Source organism: Mustela erminea, chromosome 9, assembly GCF_009829155.1.
Source record: "Mustela erminea isolate mMusErm1 chromosome 9, mMusErm1.Pri, whole genome shotgun sequence".
Classification (NCBI taxonomy): Eukaryota; Metazoa; Chordata; class Mammalia; order Carnivora; family Mustelidae; genus Mustela; species Mustela erminea.
Window position 1 is genome coordinate 58,684,385 of NC_045622.1, and position 10,565 is coordinate 58,694,949.

The following is a 10,565-nucleotide window of genomic DNA, read 5'->3' on the forward strand; positions in this document are numbered from 1 at the left end:
GTAGTGTAACAGTGGGTAGACCACTGCTATTCTCTGGAGCTTGTACGTTTTCCTTAATATACACATGTACACTTGCAAGGACAGGGAGGGCATCCACGTATATGAGCTTATGTGTGCCTGAGTGACCATTTCAGGCACAGTGAGCTGAGTTCTTGTCATGGAAACCTTTGTACTAGGTAGTCTTGAGCCACCAAATGTGGAGGGGCACCCTCCTCATTGAGCACAAGCCACCTTCTTGGGCTGTAACCTCTTGAGTATTTTCTCTCTAATCTCCTTCATCTTGACACTGTAGAGAATAGGGTTTATCAGTGGAGGAAGCAGGAAGTGGACATAGGAGAGGAGAGTATGGGCAGGCTGAGGTACTGGCACCTGGAGACGGTCAATGAGGGCCAGGAGGATCATGGGCACGTAGAAGAGGAGCACAGCAGAGAGGTGGGCTGCACAGGTTTGACCAGCCTTCCAGCGATCCTCGCTGGATCCCAAACCTTGCAACACCCTGCCAATTAGGCCATAGGAGAAGAAAATAAGCAGGGGATCTAATCCCATGGCTGACAGAACCACAAAGAGGCTGTAGACTGCACTCCAAGCTCCTGGGCAGGCCAAATGGACTATATCTGGGTGCAAGCAGTAAGAATGGGTCAGAACCTGTGGGTGGCAGTAGGGCATGTGGGCCAGGAGGAATGGCAGGGGCAGGTGGAGACCCAGGCATCGGAAAGCAATAGCCAGGCCAATCTTGCTAACGACATCGTTGGTGAGGAGCGTTGGATAGTGGAGAGGGCGGCAGATGGCTAGTGCTCGATCTAAGGCCATGGCGAGCAAAACAGAGGACTCCATGACAGAAAAGACATGGACAAAGAACATCTGTAGGAGGCACGCTGATGCAGGGACAGCATGGACACCAGCAAAGGCAAGACCCAGCAGGGTGGGCATCAGGGCTGTGGCCAAGCCAACGTCAGACACACTCAGCAGGAAGAGGAAGAAGTACATTGGGCGGTGCAAGGTGGAATCCAGGGCAATGACCCAGAGGATGGTACTGTTGCCCAGGGCAGAGAGAAGGTAGATGGTGATGAGTGGTATCGTCCACCAGGAGGGTACAGCTGACAGACCTGGCATGCCCACCAACAAGAAGGTGGGGGCCATTGAAGTGTTATTAGGGGCTGTCTGGTTGGGTAATGTTGACATAGTTCTGGATCCACTTTGAACTCTGGAATCTGGAAAGAGATTGGAAAGATTTAATTAATATTTTGACACATTTGCATGATACTATCTAAAACAGTCTGCGTCCTCCTTCCCCAGGCCCCAGCACACACATGCTTTCATGTTCCCTCCCTTCCCTGCATACACATACATTCTAATATCTATACCATACTCATCTCTTACCTTGGCAGTTTTTCTACGGCTGTCCTTAAATTTGTTTCTCTCGGTAGACTGCTTCCCGACTTTCCTTTAACCCTGCTTTTTCTTGTAGCTTTTCCCTAACTCATGTTCTGTCATCAATGGCAAACACCTGCAAGGGGGTCTGTATTCCTATAAATACCTTTTTGGCTCCCCTCAACTCTAGACATTCTGACTTCTGTGTTGCCTTAACACACTCACATTTCAGTGGACTTTCATGCTCTCATTAAAGTCATCTTTAATGTTGGGAGCCATGAGGCCTGGTCGAGGGCATTGCCCCACAAAGTTAAGTTTTGAACTGTTGAAGAAGGCCTAATCCTGCCGAGGGCCAGATAGCCCCACAGATAAGCGTGGCCTGACAATCTCTTGCCTTTTTCTCTGATCCCCGTGTCTCTCTCAAATTAAGAACCCCTTGCTCATCTGCTGCAAACATCTCTCAGTCTTGTGGGACAGAGCAACTTCAAGGAGGTAAATTATTCTGTACCTAGGACAATGGAGAACTTTAGATGTGTACCGCAGTAGACAGTTTCCTCCCTAGGTTGTTGTTTGTCCCAGGCTTTCACAGCTGAGCCATTGATATAATACCCTGCCTCCTGCAAAGGTAACGCCTTCTCATTCCTACTTCTCTTCTATATACTTAGTTTCTCTAGATAGCTTCTCGTTTTCTATTAACCTATATCTTGTTTTCCTGCAGACCCCAGAATAAGTTATCAAAAAGCACATATCTGTGCTACCTCCCATGGCTTTCAAGAAGCAAGACCCTGTCCCCCATCCCTGGCTCCAGTCTATACCATCGTAGCTTAACTAGAATAACGTGTGCTGAACAAAGAGAAATTGTCTGATGAGTACTTGAGTCCTTTGATGTCCTTTGCACAAATGTAACCCCCAAGTAAACTGCCTATATAAGAAGCTCTAAAATCAGAATAAAGTGGAGATGCCTGACTACTGACCAGAACTCGCTGTGTGGTTCTCTCATTCCTCTCGCCGACACCGCCCTTCCTTCAGGGACACCTGGAACTGCCGAGGCTGGACCCGCCGAGGCTGGACCCCGGTACTTTAATTACTCCTTAGTACTAAATCAAGGGGCACTCATATATTCTAAACTAATGTATTTCTCAATGAGCTTTGGCTGTCATGAATCCAGTTTCTCCTTTTTTTTTTTTTTTTTTTTTAAATTCTACCTCTTAGAAGTTAACTGCTCAGTTCACCTTGCTGTGTTCTATCCGTGGTATATCTTGGCATTTTTGAGAGATCTTTATTTGGGTCTCTTCTTTTTCTTCAGTGGTCTTACCTACACTCAATGACTTTATACCTGAACTCTGTAACCTGATGAATCACAAATATATCCCCTTAGATCATTCTATTTTCTCTTTACCCTGGAAATCTCTACCCTTACATCCCATTTATTTTTATTTTATTTTATTTTATTTTAGAGAGAGAGCAGATCTGGGGAGGGAGAGAGGAAGAGGGATAGACAGAGAGAGAGGGAGAAGCAGACGCCCTGCTCAGCAGGGAGCCCTAAGTGGGGCTCTATCCCAGGACCCTGGGATCGTGATCTGAGCCAAAGGAAGATGCTTAACCAACTGAGCAGCTCAGGTGCCCCTGTCCCATTTATTTTAAACTCAAATAACCCAAAACAGATCTTCACAAATGAATCTTAAAACCTCTTACAGTTTCCTCAGGAGACAGTAGTAAGGAAATTGCAACAATGACAAAGGAAAAAAAGAAAAAAGGGAACATATCTTGATTTTCTAAGTCAGCTGGTGATACTGCCACTCCCCAATTTCCCAAAATAAAGGCCCCACAATTAACCTTACTTCACATATAATGTCCAAATATTTTTTCTAATTTCAGCAAGAAGGACTGAGCACACAGTTACAGTCTTATCTCCTTCCTTCAGTCAAATGCCCCGAAAAGTTAGAACTGAAATTCCAGACAAAGGACCACGAAATTGTGATGTGGGGAAAAGAAAAACAAAAACATGCTAAGTTATGTTCTTAGGGGAATAATATGAATTAAATTAATACAATGTATAATTATAATAATTACAACACATAAATATAATACATAATACATAAATATAATTACATTTATGTATTATAATCGTAATTATAATTAATTAAATTAATAATTAAATAAAATATATAAATCCATTAATTTTAATAATCTTAACATTTTAATATTGATTTAATATTTAATTAATTATATTAATAGTGATTCAATTGATATCAATTTGATTAATATTAATATTAATAATAACTTAATATTAAATAATTTTAATAATTCTAATAAATTGATTAAAATTAACAAATTAATGATACATAAATTGTATTATATAAATTATATTATGTGAATTATATATTTTATATATTTATATATACATAATTATATAGATATAAATGATTTATAATAATATATTATATATATTAAACATGCATTATATATTATATATATAATATAATCTGAAAATACAATCTGAATACAATACAATCTGAAAATAAAATTAAGAAAATTTTATTCACAATACCATCAAAGATTTTAAAATAGGAATAAATTTAACAAATAATATACTGTTGTACACAGAAAAGTATGAAACAATGCTGAGAGAAATTAAAGAACCTCCAAAATGGAAAGACATTCTGTATTTATGGATTGGAAGACTCGATATAGTCAATATAGTTAAAATATTTATAAATATGGAATATTTAGGTATCTCTCAATTATCTCCCAAATTACCTATAGTTTCAACAATACACCTAACAAAGGGCCAGAGGTTTTTTGTAAAAACTGCTAAGCTTATCTTAAAGTTTATATGGAAATGGTATGGAATTAGAGGAGCCAAAATTATTTGGGAAGAGAAAAAACAAAGTTGGGAAAGTTATACTACCTAACTTCAAAATTTATACTCAAGACAGTGCGTAAAGACAAATATACAGACCTATAGAATAGAACAGAGAGCCTGGAAGTGAGCTCAGGTATATATGTCTACTGATCTTCAAAGATGTCAAGAATATGCAATGGAGAGGAAGATCTCCTTAAAAACTGGTGTTGGCAGAACTGATATCCATATGCAAAATAATTAAATCGTGCTTGTATCTTATACCATACATAAAAATCAATTAAAAATAGCTTAAAGATTTAAACACAAAATCTTTAAATCTTTAAATCTTTATGTTTAAATTTAAACATAAAGTCTGAAACTGTGGAAGAAAACATAAGGGAAAAGCTTTATGACATTGAAATTGGCAGGAATTTCTTTTTATTTTTTTAAGATTTGTTTGCTTATTTTAGAGAGTGAGTGCATGAGCAGAGGGAGAGGCAGAGGGAGAAGAAGTGGGAGAGAGAGAGGGTAGCAGACTCCCTGCTGAGTGGGAAGCCCACTGTGGGACTGGGTCTCAGGACCCTAAGATCATAACCTGAGCAGAACCGAGTCTTACTTAACAACTGAGCCACCCAGGCACCCTTTGCAGTAATTTCTTCTATATGACACCAAAAACACAAATAGCAAAAGCAAAATTAGACAAATGAAACTACATCAAACTTAAAACTTCTGCACAGCAAAAGAAACAGTCAACAGAGTGAGAAGTCAGCCTAAATAAAAGGGAAAATGTTTGCAGACTGAATCTGATAAGGGTTTAATATCTAAAATACGTAAGAAACTCCTACAACTTAATTACAAAAAACAAATGAATTTTTAAAAGACAAAAGAACTGAACAGACATTTTTCTAAAGAATACATGGAAATGGCAAACAGGTATATAGAAAGATGCTCAACATCACTAATCATCAGGGAAATGCAAATTAAAACCATAATTAGAGATCACTTCACACCTGTTAGGATGGCTGTTAGAAAAAAAAAATAATGATGATGAGTTGGTCACAATAGAGTAATTGGAACCCTTATAACTTCGTATGCCTAGTTATGTAAAACGGTGCAGCCAGTATAGAAAATGGTATGGTCCTTCCTCAAAAAAATTAAAAACAGGATTATCATATGATCCAACCCTCCTGCTTTTGGTTGTATAGTCAAAAGAATTGAAATCAGAATCTTAAAGAATATCTGCTCTCCTGTCTGCACTGCAGCATTCTTCACAATAGCTAATCTATGGAAATGACCTAAATGTCCATCAGTGGATGGATGAATGGATAAAGAAAAAGTGGTGTATACATACAATGGAATATTATTCTGCCTTAAAAATGCAGGAAATCCTGCCATATGCTGCAATGGGGATGGCTCTGGAGGACTTTATGCTGAGTGAAATAAGCCTTGTTGTTACAGAAGGACCAATCCTGCATGATTCACTTGTATGAAGTATAGTCAAACTTACAGAAAGAGAGAAGAAAATGGTGGCTTCCAGAATCTGAGGTGGAGGGAGATCAGGAATGAATGTTCAATGAGTATAAAGTTTCAGTTATGTAAGATGAGTAAATTCTAGAGATCTTCTTACAACACTGTGTCTATAGTTAACAACTTAAAATTTTGTCAAGAGGTTAGATCTCATGTTAAGTGTTCTAACAACAACAACAACAAAAAGAATCACAACAACAACAAAATCTCATAACAATGGTACCATATAGGGGTTGAAAAATAAGGGAAAGAATGGGACAGAGTGTCCCAGAATGGGACAACATTTGCCACTTAAATTACTAAAAAGTTTAAATTTGGAATATTTAAGGAACTACAAATAAGACAGAGATGGGCAATCTGATGTAAAAATCTAGCAAAATATGAGATGTTATTTTATATAGGAATATATATTGGGGGCGCTTGGGTGGCTCAGTTGGTTCAGTCTGCCTTCAGCTCAGGTCACGATTCCAGTGGCTCTCTGCACAGTGGGGTTCCGCTTCTCCCTCTCCCTCTGCTCCTCCCCCTGCTTGTGTTCTCCTTGTGCACTCTCTCTCTCAAATAAATTAAAAAAAAATCTTACAAAAAAATGGAATATATTTAAATATTAAAGAAATGTGTAATTCTCTTAGTGGTTACTAAGAGAATACATATTTACAAAATGATAAAACATTTTTTACCTGTCGTGTGGGATAAAATAATAAAATTTGATAAAATTATATGCTAGAAAAGATATTAAAAGACTGCTCTTAACCAAGGTTGTCAACTATAAAATTTTATACCTCTTTTGGGAGCAATTTGGTACATTTCATCAAAATAAAAAATTTACTTAACCTACAATTCTAGTTCTTGTTCTATCTGAGAGAAAGACCCATATGCATGAAGAGACAAAGTATTTTTTGTTTGCAAGAGGAGAACATAAGCAGAATAGAGTTCTTCATAATTCTCATATTCTGATAGCTAATTAATCAGAGAAATGGTCATGGTGCATAGTAGTTTTAATGGTTAAGAGTGAAAATATATTGATTTATCCATTATGGTATCATAATAATTTATCCATTATGATTTATCCATTATGGTATCATCTATGTTTTAAAAGGCCCCTTAATGCTATCCCCCAGAGAGCTACATTTGTGTCTAAGTGCCTAGAAGTCCTGGACAAATTTGCATTACTTGATTTGATTAAAGAAGTAATGGGGGGAGCAAGAGGACTAATACTTAATTGAAGATAGGATTCAAAGATGACTTTGGCCTTAACCTCAACACATTAATTTTTCTTGGAAAGGTATATTCTCATACCAAATGAGTAACTATAAATTACTTAGTATAACTCCATTGTCTCATCTCAATCTTTTCTTCTGTAACCACTTTTACTCATAAACAGTGTTTTGGGTTTTGCTAAGGTTTCCTGCTGCCAGTTCTTCTGCCTTCCAAACCTTCCTCCACATAGATGTCACAGTGTTCTTTCTAATTTGCAGTCTGGTAATGTGGCTGTGGCTTCTTTCCTTTAAGCCCTCTGATTTTGTACTGCTTTAAAATAAAAACCACACCTTTTTTTTGTCATAGAAACCTCTTCACCATCTGGCCCCAAACAACCTTTTACTGCTTAACTCATTTCTGTTCTACTTCTACACATGCATTTTAGCCTTCCAGGGCTATTACGATTCCTCAGAGATACCGTTAATTTTCACAGGTACAAAAAAAATACATTTTGTAAGTAGAATGTCCTCCTCTCTCATATGTATCAAGTTCCAACTCAGACAACCCCTGCTGACCGCCTTTTCTCAAACAGGCTCTGGGCTAGGGTAGCACATTCTCTGATACAGTCCTTAATTATTCTCAATTACTAATATTTCTTTCTATGCCTTCTTCAATGGAACAAATAAAGAGATGGTTCTTTATTTCATTCATTGTTGTGAATCCAGTTCTTGGTTTATATTAAACTACACATAAATATGCTTCATAAACCTTTTATACTTCCATTTTACACACTTGCAATTCTTTTTCTCTAAATTTTCTCGTGGATTTGATCCCTCTTTCTGAAATGCCCACTTAGTTTTATTCTTCTATAAACTGTCAACTTTCTCAAAGTCTTCCCATCCACCCCTCATGTACGTACACCTCATATTAGTTTCTCCAAAATATTATTCTTTTCTTCAGTGGTGTCCTTTCTTCTCAGTGTGCTTCTAGTCCCCACCCTCTTGGAGTCTCTACCTCTGCCTGAAGGAACCCCTCGATGGAGCCGCTTCGGAGTGGATAGGCTTGCAATACGGAGCACAGAGGTGGCTCCTGAATCCTACCCATTTCACAGAACATTTCTGCTCATGAGAAACAAGCTAGGCAAGCTAGGTAGTGGATAGACTTGATAAAGGCAAAGCAGGAAGAAGTCTGGGACAGATGTGTTTTGGAAAAAACCTCTGAGGCTTTTATGGGAATATTTAAAGCTCCGCGTGGGACCTTCATATTTGACAGGTTTACTCCTTCCCAGAATTTTGAAAGTGCTCTCATGTACACCTAATGAGCATACAAGAAGCACCTGTGCTTTCTGCCATTTACACTATTCAAACACAAAAGGTGCTTACATTTGGTAGTTGATGTGTATTCCCACACGTAACAGACATATATGCACACACTCACACACAGGCACACCCATGCAAACACACACTTAATCACTTTGATACCAGAAACACTCATGTAAAGAAGGTTTATATTCACTGACAGAAATATTTTCGAGGCCAATGCATATCAAACTAACAGGTATTCAAATAAAAATGTAACTTACACATACATTCAAGGGGACAGAAATGTGTATATGCTCATTCCCTGAGATAGAAGCACTTCTGAATACCTCCTGATAGAAATGCGTGTCTCAGGGAAAAGGCGTGTGGAAGCAGAAGTGCCTGTAGGTGCGTGTATGTTGTCATCTACGCACTCATCTCCACAAACTGTGGATGCCAAATGCTCTTCACCAATCTTTTGCCACCATACCCAGTCAAAGATAGGTAAATTTAAAGATTCAGTCATTCTCTAAAACAGCAAATGAGTAACCTTTCTCTCCTCACAGACACACATATTCACCAAAATTCACAAACGTCCCTTCAATATGCAGCCGCATGCCTCCATCATGCATATATATGGTGTGTATGTGTGTGTGTGTGTATATATATACATCTGTATGTATCAGAAATATATATCATACATTTCATATATATGTGATAGATATCTATATATATCAGAAATGCAGAGAACCATAAACATACATCTTGAGTCCCATCTCACATCACTCAATTAGGCAACTTTATTTTACTTCATGTATCTGATATATTGCTACAAAGGTAAGTAAGCTCCCTTTTTCTCAAACGGAAATCTTGCTCTCTATAGATTTAATTCTATGACTCAAACCTTAACGTGCAGGCATTGGCACCAAAATGTGTATAAACACCAAATGCTGTTTTGGGGGAGAGAAGAAAGGTTTTATTCATTACCAGATTCACTGCCTTCTATCTGAAAGACAGATGGAAATAGGATATTTGGTTATAGGGCAGGTTTCATGCTGGTGTCATGGAGAGATCTGAGCAGCCAGACAGGGATAAGAGTATTATGGGCAAATTTGCTCACTTTACATATGTGTCCTACATCTAGTACTGGCAATTGGGGCCCTCACCATAATTCTCCCGCTATTTACCAGCATTGAAGACTGTATGTCAGATAGAGTCTGTGGTTGCTGATGAATGCTGCAGTATTCGGATGGCTTCAAGAAGTGGCCAATGTGTGATGATTTAGAGCATCAGCTCTCTAGCAGTTGGCCCTTAGGGGGTAAAATAGAGTAGGAAGAAATGGCTAAGACAGTGGATTTGTCTCTAAGGCAATAATTGCCCCTCCATATCCTGAGAGGCCCCCTGGGGGCCTCTGGACTATACTGAAGGAGATCTCTTTAGTGCTGAGCACCAAGCAATCCACTGGAAACTGGTGGTATATCCCATGGATAACCACTTAACAAAGTATGAGATCAAATCAGGTACATTATTGAATACTGATATGCTAAGAGACCTATGCACATCAGGAGCACAAGAAAAAAAACATAGATGTAGGAGGGAGGAATAAAACAATCTAGGGAAGAGGAATGATTAGATAAGTTGGCCTAAATTTAGAAAATAACCTCCCATGTTCTTAGTCTCAAATCTTGGTGGATAGTTGGAATATAAGGCAACGATCAGTTCTCCTGATCCCTATAGCCAGGTGATTGCTCAGGCTGTGTCTTTACTGGACAGATAGAGCTTTGCCCTGAAGAATCTGGAAACAAAAGACCTTGGCAGGTTATTATTGGGTAAGGTAAGCAAAAAATCAGGCCATATGTGGGGGACAGCAGATACCACCACTGAATTTTTGAGGTCCCCCAATTCCACCATCCAGAGTTTTGGTCACCAGTAAACTTAAAACTTCACTATGCAGTTTGGAAACATCCTTCCGTGATCTATTTGGTCAGCAACGTCTGTTCCATATGACCTCCTCATTCTAAAGCATGATGTTAATACTTAGTCCCAATTCCAAATAGACCGCACGCTTGGTCATGTCCTTGACTTTGCACCGACAGTTACCGTCCCTTCTCTCCAGTTTTGCATCTCAGGAAACGACTTTTCCTTACTCGAACTCAGATGCTACCAGCTCCCACAGGCCTTCTATTGTATTGCTCCCTCCCAGTGAATCACTCTCTCTTCTATTACTCTGTGCACCCCTCTCCCATAAGCAAGTGCACTACTGGAACTCTTTCCCTGCCTTCCTACTGCTCTGTGAGCTAACTGAAGACAAGTACGATCTTTTGCAT

General features: G+C 38.7%; 1 protein-coding gene across 1 annotated transcript; it reads right to left on the reverse strand.

Moving 5' to 3' along the window:
* Positions 1 to 213: 213 nt before the first annotated feature.
* LOC116598288 (olfactory receptor 51S1) lies at positions 214 to 1,182 on the reverse strand. The gene has a single exon (XM_032356887.1). The coding sequence runs from the start codon at positions 1,180 to 1,182 to the stop codon at positions 214 to 216; it is 969 nt and encodes a 322-aa protein (XP_032212778.1).
* Positions 1,183 to 10,565: the final 9,383 nt, after the last annotated feature.